The sequence below is a fragment of the Peromyscus maniculatus genome, chromosome 4 (assembly GCF_049852395.1).
Source record: "Peromyscus maniculatus bairdii isolate BWxNUB_F1_BW_parent chromosome 4, HU_Pman_BW_mat_3.1, whole genome shotgun sequence".
Classification (NCBI taxonomy): domain Eukaryota; kingdom Metazoa; phylum Chordata; class Mammalia; order Rodentia; family Cricetidae; genus Peromyscus; species Peromyscus maniculatus.
Genome location: NC_134855.1, coordinates 31,123,472 through 31,144,268, shown reverse-complemented (window position 1 = coordinate 31,144,268; position 20,797 = coordinate 31,123,472). Strand labels below are relative to the sequence as shown.

Genomic DNA, 20,797 nt, shown 5'->3' with positions numbered 1-20,797 from the left:
AGTCCCAGTGATCCTCCTGTCCATCTACCCCCAACACTACAGGTGCACAAGAGGCCACATCCTGCATTTTATGTGGGCACTGGGGACCTGAACCAAGGTCTTCATCTCTTTTCAGCCCTGACCTTTTTTTAAGTTACTATTTTATTAGCTCTGATATATTGCCTAATAGTGAATAAATACTCATATTTAATATAGGAATTAAAGGTCATTGTGACAGAACACAGGGCATAGTCCTTTGCTCCTAAAGTGGCCAGTTACTTAATTTAAGATCATTAATACCAGTTTCATGTCAGAAGTTTGTTATTGCCCACTGGTGTGATTTTATTATTTTAGCTGTTCAAGTAGTGTCTCATTGTGGTTTATTTATCCTTGAAGTTAATTTTTTTTCTTTTTTGTTTTATTTTTTGGGTTTTTTTTTTTTTTTTTTTTTTTGAGACAGGGTTTTAACTTTAACCAGGGTGGCCTAAACTCCTAGAGATCCATCTGCCTGTATGTCCTAAGTGCTGGGAATAAGGTGTGTGCCACCACCGCCCAGCTAGTTAATTATATTTTTGCTTATTTTGTGTATATGTATGTGCTCACACATGTCTGCACATGCGTTTGGAAGCTAGAGGTTAATGTTAAGTAACCTCAGCTGTCTCTTGACGCCTTATTTTTTGAGATGGAATCTCCTCTCACTGTATGTACAGCACACTGATTAGGCTAAACTGCCTGGTTAGCAAGTCCTGGGTGTCCTCCCGTCCTCCTCCACAGCAGTGGATTGCAAACGCACACTGAGGCACTTAGCTTTTGTGTGGATGCTGGGGAGTCATTTCCAACTGAACTGTCTCCCCTTCCTCCTTTATTTGGTTTCTTGAGATAGGGTCTCATGTAGTTTAGGCTGGTCTCAAACCTGCTGTGTAGTTGAGGCTAGCCTTAAACACTTTTTTTTTTAATTATTAAGAAATTTTTTTATTCATTTTACATACCAGTCACAGATCCCCCTCTTCCCTCCTCCTGCCCCTCCAGCCTTCCCCAATCCACCCCCCATTTTCTCCTACAAGAAGGTAAGGCCTCCCGTGGGGAGTCAGCAGAGCCTGGTTACCCTTAAACTCCCTAAGTGCCGGATATAGGAATGAGCCTGTCCTCACCTGAGAGTATTACAGAGGGCATTTTGGCAGAATTGGCCCAAATGTCAGTGTATTTTCAGGAATATGAGATTTGCCTCTGGATTCCTTTTAATTTTTGCTCCTTTGGTAAGTGATTTAAAGTAATAAAAGGCAAGAAAATGATTTTGATTTCCCTTGCTTTTTTTCCTATCTGCCAAACTCCTTAGTCCCCATGGGAAAAAATGTGGGTGGTCACTGGATGTGGTGGAAGATGCCTTTAATAAGCCAGGACTCAGGTAACAGAGGCAGGTGGAGCTCTTGAATTTAAGACTGGCCTCATCTATATAGTGAGTTTCAGGTCAGCCAGGGTTGTGTAATGAGAACTTGTCTAAAAAGAAAAAGAAAAGAAAAAAGAAAGGTGGTGACATGTTAAAAAAAAATGAAGAAGCAGCCGAGCAATCAAGACCTGAGGATTGTGCATTACACTTACGCACGTGCTCACCTGTGCCTGAGCACAAGAACAGAAGCCAGAAGTCAATCTGGTGTCCTCCTCGGTCATTCTCCGCCTGGAGTTTTGAGGCAGAGTTTCCTACTGAATGTGGAGCTCATGAGTTAGTCTATGCTGCCTGGACAGCAAGCCTCAGCCCTATTATGTGGATACTAGATATCTGAATTTAGGTGCGTGCGTGCGTGCGACACATTACCCACTGATCCATCTCCTGCCCAGTGTCAAGAATACTGTGTTTCAATGTGAGGAGTTAGTAGAGTTAATCATGATATTTTACTCAAGTCTGTGTTTGTAGGCTTTGTCCTATACAGCATTTTAAGGATATTTATATGTAGAAAAATTGAAAACTAACTTGGAAAGAACGTATTTGCCAATTTTGAACTAAAATTGTATGTATTCAGAAGTCAGTTTAGTATTAGTGCTTCAGAGTCAGGTGTGGTGGTGCACACATTCAGTCCTAGCATTTGGGAGGCAGAGGCAGGGAGGACTTCCACACAGCGAGTACCTGGACAGCCAGGGTCACATAGAGAGCCTGTCTTGAACAAACCCTGGAGCCTCACCCTTGTAGTACATATGCCAGGCCACGCCCCAGGCAGAAATGTCTCACTACTTTCCAGCTGTATAACCCATTCCACTTGCTCCTCTGTGTCTCATTTTCTCCATCTATAAAGTAGAGATGCTTTTGTGCTGAGGAATGAATGATTTAACATATCCAAAATGCTAAGAAGCCATTACTGAATTATTATCATTTGCTGTTTGGTACTTGGCTATAAGCATCCTTTTATTTTTGGATTTGTGCGCAGTGCAGTTTTGTTTTTAATTCAGTTTTTAAAAAGGCATATTTTAATTGTATGGGTGTGTGAGTGCATGCAGCATGTATATTCCAGGTGAGTGTATGCTTACAGAGGCCAGAACTGTCTGAATCCCAGGAGCTGTAGTGTGCCATTGTGAGTCAACTAACAGGGGTTCTGGGAAACAAACCTGGGTCCTCGGGAAGAGCAGCGAGTGCTCTTAGCCACTGTATTTTAGCTCTCCAGCCCCTAAATTTAACTATGTAAGCATTGTGCGGTTTAGGGGTGGGGATGGAACTCAGATTGGTAGAGTGATTTTTTTTTTTCCTGGCATGTACAGAGCCTTGGGTTTGATCCTCAATACTGCATAAGTTAAACATAATGACACCTGCCTGTCAACTCAGCATGTGAGGAGGTAGAAGCAGAGGAGTTCAAGGTCATCCTCAGTTACCTTGTAAGAAGAGGAAGGATTATATGGTCTGAATACTAATAACCCAAATAATTATAATAACAAAAGCACACACTATTTATTCATAAATCACAAAGATACAGTTTTCTTATATTTCAAATAATTATAGTGAACTGTTTCCAAAGAAAGGACACATATTTTTAGTGGAAGTCATCAGCTGCAGCCTTCTCATCTGCTTCTCAGTTTCTGATTTGTTTCTGCTTTTGAAACAGTTTATTTGCACTTCCTTTTTCTTAAAAGTTTTAAGATTAAAAATTATTGATTCTATTTATTAACACATAAAAAGCTTATGTTTTCCTCTAAGATTGCAGTAGTTGAATGTACCCTTAAATTTATAATCTCCAATGTAACAACATTGGAAGGTGGGACCTTGGGGAAGTGTTTCTCTCATTAGGACTCCACTGCCTGAAAGAATTAATGCTAGTTTTTATTTAAAAAAAAAAAAAAAAAAAAAAAAGGCCTTGGGGTTGGAGAAATGGTTCACCTATTAAGAAAACTTACTGCTTTTCCTGAGGACCCAGGTTCAATTTCCAGCATTGACTTGGCAGCTCACAGCTGCTCTGCTCCAGTTCCAGTTCCCGAGGATCCATTGCCTTCTGCTGACCTCTGTGAACACCAGATGTGCAGGTAGTTGTACATACATGTATGGAGGCAAAGTACTTGTACATATAAAAATATATCTTAAGGATAATTTCAGAGGCCTGTGGGCTGGCACTATGGCTCAGTAGGTGAAGGTGCTTGCTTATTGACCTGAGTTTGATCCCTGGAACTGATATAAAAGTGGATGGAGAAAACCAGTTCCTCAGAGTTGACCTCTGACCTCCATGTATGCACTGTCATTCGGGCACCTACATATATACATCATGTACACACATAATAAAAAAATAAATTCTGCAAAGGCTCCTTGCTTGTGGGCCTACCAGCCTAGAGTATGCAGCAGAGCAGCAGGAACAAGAGAGACCTATTCAGTAGAGTGGGATTCCAGCATTGACTGAAAGCTGCCACATGGATGCCACCTCCAGTCCCTTGTCTGTCTGTCTGCCTCTCTGCCTGCCTGTCTGCCTACCTACCTACGTACCTATCTACCTGTCTATATCTCACATACACACAGATAAAGACATAAATATTTTCAAAGACATTAGAAGGTTGTATGGGAATAGATTTGCTTTTTTGGATTCCCACCTTCTGCCATACAAAGAAGTAACAAGATGTTTTCCACAAGCTAGCACCTTTGGCTTGGATTTCCCAGCCTCCAGGAATGTCAGATATGGTTTTGTTTTGTTTTGTTTTTTGAGACAGGGTTTCTCTGTGTAGCTTTGGAGCCTGTCCTGGAACTCTGTAGCAAGTTTCTATTTTTTTTTTTATAAATTAATCTAATCTCACTTATTGTGTGTAGTAACAAAAAATGGGTAACATTACTTTGATCAGGTCCAAAGATATTGATAAATATTTCTTTTTTTTTGTTCAGTTTGATGTTTTGAGACAGTCTTACCATGTGTGGGCATTTGAGTAAAAATGGCCTCCATAGACTCACATATTTGAATGCTTAGTTATCAGGAAGTGGCACTATTTGAGAAGGATTAGATGGATTTGGAGGTGTGAGCTTGTTGGAAGAAGGGTGTCCCTGGGGATGGGCTTTGTGGTTTCAAAAGTCCATGCCAGCAACCCCCCTCCTCTGTCTGTGGATCAGGGTGTAGCTCTCAGCTACTGTTCCCGTGCCTGCCTGCCTGCCGCCCTGCTTCCTGCAGTGGTGATGGTGGACTAACCTTCTGAACTGTAAGGAAGCCCCAGTGAAGTGCTTTCTCCTATAAGCATTGCCTTGGTCATGGTGTCTCTTCACAGCAATGACCAAGAAGAAGTTGGTACCAGGGACTGGGGTGTTGCTGTGATAGGCCTGACCGGGCTGCTTGTTGGCTGAGTGGGGACTTTGGGACTTTGGACTAGAAAAGAGGTTGAATGCTCCGAGTGGGTTAAATACACCATACTAGCAGGAGCTTGGAAGACAGGGGTGCTGAGAGCAATGTAAATTTTGACAGACCAGTGTAAGATGAATTGCGAAATGGTCTTATTAATAAAAAACCCAGAGCCAGATATTGGGGTGAAAACGGAGAGACCAGAGAGCAGAAGGAGGCCAGCCACCTTCTTACCGCTAGAAATCCTCAGCCAGAGAGCTACTTCCTGTATACTCACGCCTATAAACCTTTCTGTGATCTGATGTGATCTTACTTCCTTCTTCCGCCCAGCTACATCACTTCCTCTTTCTGCCCAGCTCTGTCACTTCCTGTCTGTCTGTACAGACCTCCAGACCTCTATGGTTGACTAGTGCTGAGATTAAAGGTGTGTGCCACCATGCCTGGCTCTGTTCCCAGTGTGGCCTTGAACTCACAGAGATCTGGAAGGATCTCTGCCTCCCAGTGTTAGAATTAAAGGTATGTGCTACCACTGCCTGGCCTCTATGTTTAATATAGTGGCTGGCTTTTTCCTCTGATACCCAGGCAAGCTTTATTTATTAGAGCATGAATAAAATATCACCACAGACCAGACCAGTTTCAGAGGGGAAGGATATAAGGAAATGGCCAACAGACCATTCTTGTGATACTTTGATAAATGTGGCTGCTTTTTGCCCTGTCCAAAAAAATCTGGCTGAGGCTAAATTGAAGATTTCAAACCAGCCTAGTATTGATTTTTGTCACGTGGTTATTGGTAATCACTCTTATGCAGATCTATAATGAAAAAGAGCCAGCTGGATAACTAGAAAAGCAAAATGCAAAATAGAGAAAAGGAGCACCAGGAAGTGTAATGGAACTAAGTCCAGTACTCAAGGAGAAAGCCAGATACTAAATGGAATGAAGGGAGTGGTGACCTCACCCCTTTGCAAATACCTTTTGTAAGTGGGCATGATCCCACCCAGCTAAGCTTCCAACTTGTGAAAAGGAAGTAAAGAAAATCTTAACCAATGAAGGAAACCACCAACAGCAGAAAGCTGATGCAGATGTAATTGAAAGAGGGGTCCAAGTTCTAGCCCCAACAAGCAGGAGAACTTGTCAGTGACCAAGATCCAATGTAACTCAGGCTGCTTGGAACTTACAACAGTCTGATCAATGCTTGCCTCCTCATCAAGAGTGCTGGGATTAAAGGTGTGTACCACCATGCCTGGCTTTGATATGTAGTATTTTAATCATAATAAGATTTATATTGCTTTCTGTAACGGTCTTTTATCTATATATCTTTGTCTTACCGATGTGATTGGAGGTTGTAAGGTATTTTGTGTTTTGGCTGTGGTTTCAGCTCGGTTGGTGAAAGACTTGAGTAGCATGCACAAAGCTCCAGGTTCAATGTCCAGCTCTGCACAAACTGTGTGGTGGTGAACAGCTGTAATCCTACTACCTGGGAAGTGGAGGCAGGAGGATTGAAGTTGACGGTCATCCTTGGCTATATTGCAGGTTTGAGGCCAACCTAGGCTATTTGAGATCCTCTCTCTCTCTCTTTTAATTTTAATGCATTAAGAGAACTAACTATATATACTGTAGATTGTTTCCAATTTTAATAGTTCATACTTAATGAAAGATTTAAACTATGAATACAGGCAGTCCTTACTATCAGGTCTAATACATTTGTATCTAATTATAATGATTTAGTTCAGCAGTAACAGTACCCTAACATTAAGCCTTGTGCTACCCTGGGCATAGAATTTAGGAGAACTTGCCAGGATTTTAAACTGCAGAGCTATTAGCTAATAGAATGTAAGGGTTTGTTGTTGTTGTTTGTTTGTTTTGTTTGTTTGTTTTTGTTTTTAAGACAGTCTCATTTTGTATCCCTGGCTGGCCTGAACTCACTATGTAGACCAGGCTGTCCTTGAACTCATGCATCTACTTGCCTCTGCCTGTAGTGTTTTAAAATGTTTATGTCAGTTTGTCCCATGGTAAGCTTAAAATCTAACACCTTTGAGGTTCTGATTACCTGCTTGTTGTAAAAATATTATAACTTCCATGTTGTTTGAATCTTAGATGGTCTTTTAATAAAAAAACCTAGAGCCAGATATCAGGGTGAAAGCTTAAAGATCAGAGAAGCAGAGCAGGGCACAGCTAACCTCACCTCACCAACTCCATGAATCCTCAGACTCTTGAGTCCTCACCCGAAAGGGTCTCAGCTGAACTGCCTTAGTTCCTGTTTCCTCACTCCTTATGTACCTTTCTTGGCCCAGCATGTCACTTCCTGGGATTAAAGGTGTGTGTGCTTCCCAGTACTGGGATTAAAGGTGTGTGCTACCACTGCCTGGCTCTGTTTCCATTGTGGCCTTGAACTCACAGAGATCCAGATGGATCTCTGCCTCCTGTGTGATGGGATTAAGGGTGTGTGTCACCACTGCCTGACCTCTATGTGTAATCCAGTGGCTGGCTCTGTCCTCTGATCCTTATACAAGTTTATTAGGGTTCACATATATCACCATACTCCCGTCTATATTTCTTAACCCTGTGTTTGCATTCTTAAATCTGCTTTTTAAGTCTGAGGGTTTTTTGTTGTTGTTGTTGTTGTTTGGGTTTTTTGTTTGTTTGTTTGTTTTCGTGCTGGCAGTTGAAGTCAGCCTCACGTATGTCATGCATGCTCTACTACTGACCTGTAGTCCTAGCCCTTACCGAGCTTTTCAGCTGATATACTTTACTTTTTAGTTAAGAAATTCCATTTTGATAGTTTCTGGCTTCTGCCAAACACTTGCTATCTACTCTTTTATTAACAACCATCTTTGCTTCAGTTCTTAGAAATGTATATAATAACTCCTTCTTTGGGTTATGCTGGCATCTTTTATTCACTTCCGTTGTATCTGTGAAGTAATCATAATGGATCTGCTACCTTTTTATATGATGCTAACCATTGTGTTTGTTCTTAGTTCTGTCAGGTAGTTATATCTTCAAAGTCTTGTTAGCTTGATCCTAATTTTGATTTTGAAATTTAAATTCTAAAGGATTCTTTTAAGATGTGGCCTTTTGGAGCTTCCAGCTGAATGAATGACGTGTTCTGTTCACTTTTTGTTAATCTGTGTAAGCTACCACAACAAAATGCCATAGTCTGGGTGATTTACACAACCGAAATTATTTTCTCAGTTCTGTGGACTACAAGTCCAAGATCAAAGGCCAATAGAGTTGGTGTCTGGTGAGAGCTATCCTTGGGTTACAGACATCGGTTTTCTAGTTCTGCAGGGACTCTTCTAAAAGGATGCTAACCTTGCAGCATCAGGGCTCCATCCGTGTGACTTCATTTAACTTGCTTAGTGGCCCCAACTCCAAATCCTGCTGTACTGGATTTAGGGCTTTAACATAACAAATGATGGGGTGAGACAAACATTCAGCTTTAAAGGCAGGACAACTCCCAGCACCGTATAAGGTTTACTAGATCCCTACTGAATTTCATGGAGCTTCACCTTCCTGAGGACCTGTGCTCAGAAGTCTTTTCTTTCAGTTCCTTGTTTCTTGAGTTCTCCACTTGGACTGTCTTGGTTTAGCATGTCCATGCAGAAAGTTGGGACCATCATAAGGCTTGCTCCACATTTCTCATCCTTGAAAGTCCTCAGAACTGCACAGCCTATTACTCATTTCCCACAATGCTTTTCTCATACATCTTATCTTACTTTATAGCTGTTTTTGGTAGAGTATCAATTGATACTGGATCCTCTGTCCTACTTGGAAGCAGAAAACCAGTCACGAGTTCTTATTTGCAAACAGTAGGAGGAGCTTTAACGATTGCTTGGTGAAGCTCTTGTTTCATACATTTCATTTCTGTTACTGACATAGCCTGTTGTATTAAAAGTTTTATGGGAGACTTGGATGCTTTTCCAAGCCATGCTGTGAACATAATGGACTGTGTGGAGGAGACTTTGTTCCTTGTGGGTATTGAAGGAGTGATTCTTAGGATATTGTTAGATTCTCTCTGCACTTTCACAGTGTATTTGAGGTTCTCCATATACAGTAATCAAAGCTTGGTGATGCAGTGTTATGACTTACACCCACCAGACTCTGGTAGTTTAGCGTTTAGTCCCCAGGCAGGCTCTTTGCACTCTCTCCCCTCTATGCATGTGGGATAATGTAAGATGCAGCTCTAGCCCTGGGCAGAGTGACATGCTGTAAAAGAAAGGCTTCTTAATTATAATATTTAAAATTTCCCAGGAGTTTAAAATATCCCTAAGTACATAATTTAACTGTTACTTAGTTCACTTGAAAAATGAAGTCCATTTTGGCAGGCCATTATAAAGTCTTCACATTTTATACATTTTTAAAAGAATAATTGTGAGTCCTATATTTATAAAGCGTAAACTAGGCTTGATGGAATATTCAAATCAGAATACTTCCATTTTCTATGGGATTCAAATCAAGTAAACAGTATTTTCTTTCTATATTTTTGTGTTACTGGTAGGCTTTTGGGGTATCAGAATAGGCTCTGTACCTGTTTGTAGCACATGGCCAAAAATGAAAAAATAATCATGAAAAGTTGTGTTCTAGCAGAACTAATTAGATGGCCCAAGATTAGGCCTGATAGATTGAGCAGTGGACGTGTGTTTTATGTATAGGGATAGTCAACAGTGTTGGTAATGATAATGCTAACTTCTCAGATAAGTGAGAAAGGACCGATTTGTTTGTTGTTGTGTTTGTTTTTTGAGACAGGGTTTCTCTGTGTAACCCTGGCTGTGAACAGGCAGGTCTTGAACTCGGATATCCTCTTGCTTCTGCCTCCCAAGTGCTAGGATTAAAGGTATGCACCATCATACCTGGCCCTGAGACAGGACAGATTCTTAAATCTTGCTGCTTAACAAATTTTGTGAAAACATTTTTCTATTTCTGACTTAGACTGTATACTAAACAAGGTTCAGATGTAATATGACAAATATACATGTAAGAAAGAAAGAAATAGTATACACACACAAAAGAGAATATGGCTGAATATTTAATTTTCAAATACATCAAACTGTCTGGCATATTATAACAAGTAAAACTCACAGGCAGAGGAAGAATAAGCACAAAGCCATCGTGATACGTGTGATTTAGTCTTCAGACCCTGAGGATAACACTGCATATATGAGAAGTCCTTTGTAGTCCCCTGAGGTCTTGCTTTCTCCACTTTCTCCTCCATGAGTTCACAAAGGTAGTCATTCTTGAGTAAGCAAACAGACCTGGAGCCCCAGGTACCCCAGTAATCTGCTTGTTGTCTTTGGTTGCCACCAGATATTGTTCTTGAAGCTCCATTAAGTGCTGTTTATTCAGCAGTAAAACTCAGAGTAGTCTAAGCTTTCACTAGGACCCCGTTAGGGCGGTACCTTTGAAGCTTTTTGACTTTATGGCTGGCCTGTAGCCCTGTAACACAATGTAGCCATTGCACTAGCATCAAAGGATGTAGAAGAACATCCCCATACCATTTGGTCATTCACGGAATGGCATTGATATCTACTGCAGCTCTTAAGTACTTTTGGATGTGCTAGAAATAACAACAGTGAACCAAAAAATCCTGCCTTAGTAGAGGGAGGTGAGGGAAGAGGAAGGAGAAGAAACAGACAGCAAATAAGGTTTATTCTCTGAAGCAGCTATAGAATGGCCTATGTATGAAGCCCTACCTGTCTTTTTGAGATAGAATTTCACTGTGTATCTCAGGCTGACCATGAGCCCCCTGCCTCAGCCTCCAGAGTGCTTTTTGGCGCTGCTGGGGCTCAGACCTGGGGACTTGCACATGGTCGGCAGGTGCTCCGCTGCTGAGCTGTCAGCAGCCCTTGCTGTGGCTTTTTGAATCAGGCAGCTCACACGGGCCCGGAACCCCTGAGGACTCCAGACTTCCTGCCCGAGAGCTGAGGTCACAGGGCTGCATCACCACACATGTCACAGGGTCGTTTAAAGAAAGTTCCAGCTGTTGGTTAACTGAGGTGAACTGGATTCAATGTCGTTTTCGTTTCCACTTGCAAAGTACAGCTGCCCTCTAAGCTCAGAGTTTTTGTCTTTAAGAAATTATTCCTTGCTGTAAAAAATTACTGTAGAGTCCCTGCTGTCCTTCTGCTTACTACTGTATTACCTGGGATGAATGTGTGTATTGCTGTTTTTGAATTATTTATTAAAGAAGGCCAGTAAAATCAGTCTTTCTCATTTTGGCTACTAAGGATGGAGTTGAGGGCCTCAAGCATGTTAGACAAGAACTCCACAACTCTGTTCTGCGCTGTCACCATAAAATGTTCTAAATTGTGACTTTTTGTATGGTAGTTGCTAGCAGGAAAAGCTTGTGTGCTTCCCTTCATAGTGAAATTCTACTAAAATTTTGTACAGGCGGGATGTGGTGGTTCCTGTTATAATCGCAGCACTGGGGAGGCTTTTGTATGAAGATGATTAGTTTGAAGTCAGACTGGACTTCATAGTGAGGTAGTCTCAGAAAAAAAAATGAATGTAGTAAAGTGCTGTGACTCAGTCATTATTTTCTGAAGATGTCCTTAAACAGTTGGGTATTTTAACTCTATTTCCATCATGAAATAGTTCAGATTACATATAGGACTTTGAGAATAAAACCCCTGGGTACATACACGTTGTACAGTTAGGAAGCAGAGGCACCGTGGCTGCTTGGGCTGTTGGACCTCTAGTTGAGTGTTTGACATTCTTAGGTATGCTTTGCACTTTCACTGTCTGTATTATATCCCGAAAGAGTAGAACAGTGTTTTAGTTTTTGTTTTTGCCATTTGTTTATTTATTTGCTGTTTAAAAACTTTAGGTTAAAAAAAAGTAGTATATTCAGCATTTGGGAGACTGAGGCAGGACAGTTGTGATTTTGAGACCATGTAGGACATTATAGTGAGTTTGAGATCAGCCTGGCCTATGTAATGAGAGCTGTCTCAAAAATGGAAAAGGAAAAAACCCTCATGTATTAATAATAATGGAAATATAAAATATTATATCTACTTTGAAAAACTTTAAAAATCAGAGTTGCCATATGAACCAGGGGTTTTGTTGGCTGTATGCCAGAGAGGAATGAAAACCTATATCCACATAAAAACTCATACATGAATGTTGATAGCAGAAATTCATCATTTCTATTAACAAAAAAAAAACCAAATTCAATGAACTGATGAGAAGATGAATAAAATGGGTATATTCATACAATAGAAGTTACTCAGCTGTATAAAGAAACAAAATACAGATACATGCTGTGACATGGATGAACTTGAAAGCATCATACTAAACAGCAAGCAAGTTACTAAAATTATATCTTACAAGTTTACTTGTGTGTAAAGACCAATGAGGTAGATATGTAGAGGCAAGAATGTGACATAGGAAGAGAATGGATATGACTAGCAGTGGAATACAGATTTCTTCTGTTTTTTGTTTGTTTGTTCATTTTGTTTCCAAACACTTAATATTGTTTTATTTTATGTGTATGAGTATTTTACCTGCTGTGTCTGTACAGTACTTATGTGACTGGTGTCCATGGAGGCCAGAAAAGGGCAGTGGATTCTCTGGAACTGAAGTTACAAACAGCTAGGAGCTGCCATGTGGGTGCTGGGAATTGGACCTGGATCTTCTGGAAGAGAATCCAGTACTTTTAACTGCTGAGCCATTTCTCCAGCCCCCGAGTACAGATTTCTTTTGGGAAAATGATGTGCTTTAAAATTAGTGGTGATAGCCGGGCGGTGGTTGTGCACACCTTTATTCCCAGCACTAGGGAGGCATAGCCAGGTGAATCTCTGTGAGTTCGAGGCCAGCCTGGTCTACAGAGTGAGATCCAGGACAGGCACCAAACCTACACAGAGAAACCCTGTCTTGAACCCCCACCTCCAAAAAAAAAAAAAAAAAATTAGTGGTGAAAGTTATATAAACATATAATTATACTAATATTGATTGTTAAATTCATGCACTGTATTAATATTGATTAAGTGCATAAACTGTAGTAGAATGTGAATTTCATTTCCATAAAGATATTTTAACAACTTTATGCAAATATTGCTAGTCCTTTAATTCTTAGCTTCTTTTTGACTCATCATTTTAGGTCCAAAGTATTATGTCAAGAAACTCAGACATTTTTGTACCTTAATTTTGTATGTATTGTTTTCATATTCTCTACTGTGTAAGTTTCCTATATTTAGTATTTATCTCATCAATTTCCCTCTTTGCTATTGAGAATAATACTTAATTGAACAGTTTAATGCATCAAGATGGTTCAGTGAGTAAAGACTTGCATCCAAGCCTGACAACCTGAGTTCAATCCTTGGAACCCATGGTGGGAGATAATGACTCCCACCTCACACATGAGCAGTGGCATAGTGCTTGTACATGCATGCATGAGCGCACACATGCACACGTATGCATACACTCTGATAAATAAATGTAAAATGAAAAGGAAGGTAATGCATATTTACTCGTATGATGATATATTTTAAAAACTGTGTTCCAAATTAGGGATTGTTTGGATAATTAATTTTGAAGACATTTTACTGGTATACCTGAGAACATTTAGTTAATTTTGGTTCATGTCATTATAGGATACAGTTTAAAACTGAAGTTAAGTTGGCCCTGGTAGCTCATGTCTATAATCCCAGCTCTTGGCAGGGTGAGGCTTTAAAAAAATTTTTTTACTTAAAAATTTTTTTTGCTTAGATTTATTTTATTTTATTTTATTTTATTTTATTTTATTTTATTTTATTTTATTTTATGTATATGAGTGTTTTGCTTGTATGTATGTCTATGTATCGTGTGCATCCTGGGACTGGAGGATGCATCTATAGATGGTTGTGAACATCATGTGGATGCTAGATTGAACCCAGTCCCTATGCAAGAACAGTAAGTGCCCTTAATCACCAACCCATCTCTCCAGACCCGCAGGATGAGGGCTTATGCAGATTCCAGGCCAGCCTGGGTTACAGTGAGAGACCTTGACTTAAAAACAAAAACAAAACAAACAAAAACCCAAACCTTAAAAGTACAGATAAATAAAACTGAACTTAGAAGGGTACTCGTTTCTGAAATTCATCTCTAGTTTTCTATCTCTGACTAGAAAAAAAGTAGCTTCTTAACTGTTGGCTTTCATTGGTACCTTAATGTTTTTTAAAGGTATGTTCTAATTTTTATATATGTTAATATGTCTTACAGAAAAAGCCACAAATGAATACAACACTACAGAAGACTGGAGTCTGATTATGGACATCTGTGATAGGGTTGGAAGCACTCCCAATGGGTAAGATGCTCATGGGTAAGGACCTTGGTTAGCTTGTGTCTTCACAATGTAAATTTGAAAGGATGCTGACATGATAGTTTTAATGGAAGTATTTATTTAAATTTGCTGTGTAACTACCTACTTAACTAGCTGTTTGGTTCGGGGAGATAGAAGGAAAGAGATTAGTGGGCTAGGATTTGTCTTGAGAAACAAAGGCAGTGTTTGACTGAAAACCTGATCTATATTTACATAGATAAGTAAAGGCTTTCAGAGCAGGGATGAATGCTAACCATGAATCCATTGGCTATTGGAGGAATTTCCCTGTGAGGTAGACTTTTATGAGAGCCTTTCTAAATACAATATGTAATATAATGAAAAGATTGAACTTGTATAAAAAAGTATGCTTTGGTATAGAACCCAGCTGTTAAGCTGCTCTAGCTTTCTCTAGCAGAGGGTGATTGTGCAATGTACTAGCATCCTGTCTTCATAGCACGTTCCCATGTGTCAGTGAGCCTTTTAAGGTGATGTATCTTGCTAACTCTTTTCAGGATGAGAATTTGCTGATGGAAAGCTCAGTCTGTCTGGAGAAAAAGCATTTGTATAGTATAGTTCTCTATGCTGACTAGCTTTGTGGTGAAGTGGTTTTTCTCTTATTATTGGAATACGAAGTTTTATAACATCTGTGAACCACAGTGTGCAAAACCACGTAGAATTTTATTTTTAAAGCTGTTAGTTAGTAAATACCTTGTAATTTAAACATTTGAATTGAAACTCTCAAAAAATTCTTAACTTTCTCCATACTTTTGTTGTTGTTTTAGAGCAAAAGATTGCCTAAAAGCCATAATGAAACGGGTAAACCATAAGGTCCCTCATGTTGCTCTTCAGGCATTAACTGTGAGTAAATGTCATGTCAATTGACCCTATTTAAAAGTGCATTCATGTCAGTGACTTAAGTCATAACATTTTGTTGTTTATATATTCGTTTTTATTTTAATTAATAGCTTCTTGGGGCTTGCGTGGCAAACTGTGGAAAGATATTTCATTTAGAAGTGTGTTCCCGTGATTTTGCAACGGAAGTACGGGCTCTGATAAAAAATAAGGTAAGTTTTAAGCCAAAAAGAAGTTTTAAGTCATTGCACAATAAATTTACTCCGCATTGTTTTAATTGTGTATAATCAAGTTGCCTTACTGATGAGACCACTTTTAAATAAGTTAGAACTTCTTGTCCTTAATTTTTGATAGTCATAGCATCCAGGCTGTTTATATATACTATATATATAATGTTATTGGTACAGGCTCATCTTGGCTGAGGCCTGATCACTTCTTTGACCATTCTGTGTAGACCGCTTTGTTTATTTGTAACCACTCTTGAAGCTTAGATTTGTCAAGGTCACACAGCTAGAAAGGGGCGTAGTTGAGATTCGAATCTGGGTGTCTGTGACTCTTGACTCCAGACTTCGGCACCGTTCTGTACCGCCTTCCACTGGAGTTGGTGGAGAAAGGGGCCTTCACAGGAGAGCTCTCTTTGAAACTCTGCAGCACCGTTCTCATGCTGCTCCTCCAGTTGATGCAGAAATCCTAATCTCATAGTGAGCATATGAAGAAAACAGCAAATGGCCTTCTGTATAAAAGACTTCTACTCATTTGAGTAACAAGTATTCTGAAAGGGTGATTTTTTTTTTTTCACAAAGCAGCTCTGTCTGAAAATGTGAATAAGCATCTGTCAATTACTCAACTAGTCTAGAGCTTACTGCACTTTGTTGACGTTTATATACTTAAGGAGAAATTCAGTGGTGATTTTCTGTTAATAAATTGAAATTGTTTTATTCTGTGAGTGTGTATGTGTGTGTGCACATGCTCACATGCACAAGCCACAGTGTGTTTTGTGGGGGCTAGAAAACAGCTTGGGGGGAGTCGCTTCTCTCCCTTGACAGTGTGCTTCATGGGGTCAAACTCGGTGTCAGGAATGGCCTCAAGCACTGGTACCTGCCAAGCCATCTTCCAGTGCTCTCGAACTTAGTACTTACTCTAACTACATGGATGATGAACTTAGTACTTACTCTAACTTCATGGGTGATGAACTTAGTACTTACTCTAACTACATGGGAGGGTTTTCATGGTTTGTTTTCCTTTTTTAACCACTTCTTTAAAAGGCTCATCCTAAAGTATGTGAAAAACTGAAATCTCTAATGGTGGAATGGTCAGAGGAATTCCAAAAGGACCCCCAATGTAGTCTGATATCTGCAACTATTAAATCTATGAAAGAAGAAGGAGTTACTTTTCCTTCAGCAGGTTCCCAGGTGAGAAATTTATCTAGACCATGGTTGTCCCCCTACTGTTTGAAAATACAGATCTCATATAAAAGCTAGCAAGGATGTGGGTTTTTTGTTTTGTGTGTGTGTGTGTGTGTGTGTGTGTGTGTGTGTGTGTGTGTGTGTGTGTGTGAGAAAGAGTAAGAGAGTGGTGGTCAAAGGATGACGTGTGGAATTGGTTCCCTCCTTTTATTATATATGTGGTCCCAAGGATGTAACTTCGGTCATCAGGGTGGGCGGCAGGTAAGCACCTGTTGACCATCTTGCTGTTAGCAAGGAATGTCTTATTGTCTGCATCCCCTAAGAGTCTACCTGATGTAGTACTTACTTAGTATACTTCTACTAGAGACATCTAATTGCTCAGTATTTTTCTTGTATATATCGGAAATTTTAAAAAGTGAATCAGATACAAATAATGTGTTTAATGCTTCTCTAAAGTCTGGAATCATGTGAAAAGCATAGGATGTTCAAGTCAGCCTTATGTTTAAGAAATTAATGATAAGAGTAAAAGTGATATGACCTGAGTTGAGTTCCAGGAATCCAGTGAAAATGGAAGACAAGAACCAGCACACCAAGTTGTCTTCTGACCTCATGCACATGCCCCCTCAACCCATAAGTTAAACATTTCAAAAGAAATTTATGGTCAATTTGAAACATGGCCATATACACACAACAGATTACTAATTTAAATTATAAGTGTCAAAGACTGATGGATGAAGGCCAGATGCTGTCTTAGCACCAAGGAGAAAGAAGGACTACAGGTTGAGACAGTGAGGACATAGAGAGGAAGAATTTTGAGATTTGAATGTGATGTGTTAGGTAGAGTGGAAAAAAGAAGAGATGGTGGGAAAGGGCTGATGTGAACAGATTCGTGGAATGGAGAATTGCCTGATACAAAGTGAATGTGTTGAGGGTGATAAACAAATGTGATGGGTAGAGCTGTAAGACTAGAGACTCATTGAGGGTGATAAACTAATGTAATGGGTAGAGCAGTAAGACTAGAGACTCCGTGAGGGCAGTAAACTAATGTGATGGGTAGAGCTGTAAGACTAGAGACTCCGTGAGGGCAGTAAACTAATGTGATGGGTAGAGCTGTAAGACTAGAGACTCCGTGAGGGCAGTAAACTAATGTGATGGGTAGAGCTGTAAGACTAGAGACTCATTGAGGGTGATAAACTAATGTGATGGGTGGAGCTGTAAGACTAGAGACTCATTGAGGGTGATGGGTGGAGCAGTAAGACTAGAGACTCCGTGAGGGCAGTAAACTAATGTGATGGGTGGAGCAGTAAGACTAGAGACTCATTGAGGGTGATAAACTAAAGTGATGGGTGGAGCAGTAAGACTAGAGACTCATTGGAAACATAAGGATAGTTTTAGTTGTCTAGTGAGTAGTAAAGAGCAGCCAGTCTATCCTTTCTGCATGTCATTCTCAAGAACAGTTAGAGAACTCTTGATGGCTTGGAGTCCTGGACACCTATCTTAGGTGCTGTCAGACTCAGCAGGACCTTCTCCAGTCTTCTGCTGAGTCTGCAAGGCTGCTCCTCTCCAACTGTAGGGAACTCTTCCAGTCAGAGCTCTGAGCTAATAGCACCTGATTGCCTCTCCCTGAATAAGAGACCTTCAACAGTTGAGGCCAGAAGTGGTATCTGTTCATTCTCTAAAAAGCTTCAGTACTTCCTCTATGTCCAGTTCTATGTCAGATACTTAGATTAATGTAAAATATTAGTCATGGTATACGTTGGGTGTGTTTATAATGTTTTCTTGGAAACTGATGTTTAGTGTTAGTATTTAAAACAACTGCTTAAGTGATCATGAAGAACCTCACTTTTAAATGGAGCTGAGTTATCAGTGTTGTCAGTATTTTTTAATTAGCATCTACACATAATTATAGAGTTTGTGCTTCCTTTGAGAGGATAGTTGTGCTCATTTTACTCGTACGCTTGCAGACTGTCTCGGCTGCTGCCAAAAACGGTACATCATTGAACAAAAACAAAGAAGATGAAGACATAGCGAAAGGTGAGTACTTGAGCATGATAATTTGTTGCTGCTGAAAATAGCCTCACCAAGAAGTTTTATTGAAAGAAAAATTATAAAAAGACTAATGGGCTTTTAGTTCTACCTCGTTTCTAAAAGCTGTAGGGTCTTAGAAGTCAAGAAAACCGGTGGCATGATGGAAGATGAACCTAATTCATTTTCTTTTTCAGTGATATGTGTTTAATGTTCTACCTTTAGAGAGATTGCATTTCACCTTTTCTTAATGCCAAAGTTATGACTCAAGCACAGAAATATGTTCATGGTTTGTCCTATATGGAAAGCTACCCATATTATAATGTCACAATCTGTTTGCTATAAAAATAATAGCTGCTGTATATTACAGACTGTGATAATAAGGGATGAGCAAAATGTTATTTTAAAAATGTTATGTGTCCCTGTCCCCTTGTGAATTTAACCACTTAGTATTTGTTTGGACAGGCTTGGTGGCCTAAAGTCCTAGCATTTGAGAGATGGAGATGAGGACCAGGAGTTAAGGTCATCCTCAACTACTTAGGGAGGCTACACGAGATCTTCTCGAAAAAAAGAAAATGCATACTATTTTATTGTTAAATATAAAATTGTTATCCAGTATTTTTTTAAACTTCTTTCGATGTTAAAATTAATTCCGGATATATTTGCATTTTAATTCTTCCAACTAGCTATTGAGCTGTCCTTGCAAGAGCAGAAGCAGCAGTGCGCAGAGACAAAGCCTCTGTGTCCACCTGCAGAGACGCAGTTAAATAACAAGTCTGCGCGGAGAGTCAGAGCATTGTACGACTTCGAAGCCGTGGAGGACAACGAACTCACCTTTAAACACGGTGAAATCATTACTGTTTTGGATGACAGGTATGTTCCACATTTTTACTTGTGGAATATTCTGAAAATAGTAGAGTATCCTTAGCTGAGAATTAGGAGTATTCAGGTTTTTTACTTTTAGTCAGATAATACAGTCTTCTTTGACTATTTTCTTGAAGGTTAGACTAGGGAATGAGAACTTGATGAAAGCCATTGAAAGCCATGCTTGGCTCTTCCCCCATCCTCTCCTCCTGCTACTATATATTCTCCCCACAATCCTTTATCATTTAAAAATTCTAAGGAAAAAAACCAGATTGATCTGTTTTGAGCCCAATTCTCTTCTTTGTGTGTGTGTGGTGTTTGTTTGTTTGTTTGTTTGTTTGTTTGTTTTTGAGACAGGTTCTCACTGTGTAGCCTAGGCTGGCCTGGCCTCTAAGGCCTCCTGTCTCAGTTTCCCAAGTGTTGAGGTTCTGGAGATTGAAGACTTGTGCGTGGACTTTATTTTAAAAGCAGTTGAATGGTCTGCTGAGCTGGCTCAGTGGGTCGGAGCTCTTGTCTTTCCCTAATGACCTGAGTTCAGTCCTTGGGACCCACGAGCTGGAAGGAGAGCACTGCCTCTTGCAAGTTGTCCTTTGACCTTCACGCGCGCGCACACACACATACACACACACACACACACACACACACACACACACACACACACGCAAATCGATACATAAATGTAGTAACTTTTTAAGTTGAAGAAACTTTGCAGCAGTGAGGTCAGACAGCTTGTTGCTGTGAACAGAGTTAGCACATGTGCCTGCTCCCGTTCTGAACAATCCAGTGACATATCCGAGTCAAGTAGAGGTAGTTTTCATTTTTAAGGTCGTTCATTTATTTGTGCGCATGCATGAATGTGTGAATGTGTACAAACCACCACCCCCCACACACACACACACTACTGTGTGCACGTGGAAGTCAGAGGACAGCTTGCAAGAGTCAGCTTTCTACCGTGTGGGCTGGGGATCCAACTCAAGCTATCAGACGTCGACTTTAACCTGCTGAGCCATCTTGCTGGCCTGTCTAGCCTATTTTTAAGTGGCTAGATACATATGGTTTTGCTTTGCTGCTATAAGTATTTATAGAGAAAATGTTATGTAATAGACAGGTTATAATAAAAAATGAATGAGGACACAGTTCTGTTTTTGTGAAACTTAAGTAAGGGAGTTAAAATGACTATGTAGACAGTGATGTGCAAGACAGAACCTGCTGATGGCCATGAAAGAGGCTGTCTCGGGCCATAGAGAATCAGTTTACACTTGGTGTAGATGTGTGGTATAGGAGGCTTGCCCAGGGGCTGCTCTGTTTCAGAGGAGTCTTGATGGCGTTTTTTTGTTCCACCTTTTTCATTGTCAAAGGTTGAACCCAGGCCGGTACAGTCAGGGTGGTGCTTTGCCACTGCATCATGTCCCTAGCCCCTTGGGTTGACTTTGAAAAAGTTTACAAGATACTGAAAGGAGTATTAAATGGAAGGGTTGATTATGAAGTAAAAAAGAAGCTTCAAGAAAAAGTGGGAACTGGGCGTACACACCTTTTGTCCCAGCACCCAGGAGGCAGAGGCAGGTGGATCTTTGTGAGTTCGAGGACAG

General features: G+C 40.1%; 1 protein-coding gene across 2 annotated transcripts in view; it reads left to right on the top strand.

The window, feature by feature from the left end:
* Positions 1-20,797, top strand: part of Stam2 (signal transducing adaptor molecule 2) — a 47,595-nt gene that overhangs the window by 7,692 nt on the left and 19,106 nt on the right. Inside the window, exons 2-8 of one of the 2 annotated variants that reach the window (XM_042275291.2) lie at positions 6,145-6,299; positions 13,962-14,046; positions 14,844-14,919; positions 15,027-15,125; positions 16,179-16,325; positions 18,284-18,353; positions 19,031-19,217. In XM_042275291.2, coding sequence (XP_042131225.1) covers positions 14,009-14,046; positions 14,844-14,919; positions 15,027-15,125; positions 16,179-16,325; positions 18,284-18,353; positions 19,031-19,217 — 617 coding nt within the window. In that variant the 5' untranslated portion in view covers positions 6,145-6,299; positions 13,962-14,008. The remainder of the gene's footprint in view (positions 1-6,144; positions 6,300-13,961; positions 14,047-14,843; positions 14,920-15,026; positions 15,126-16,178; positions 16,326-18,283; positions 18,354-19,030; positions 19,218-20,797) is intronic. The other variant, XM_006974239.4, reaches the window with a different exon arrangement.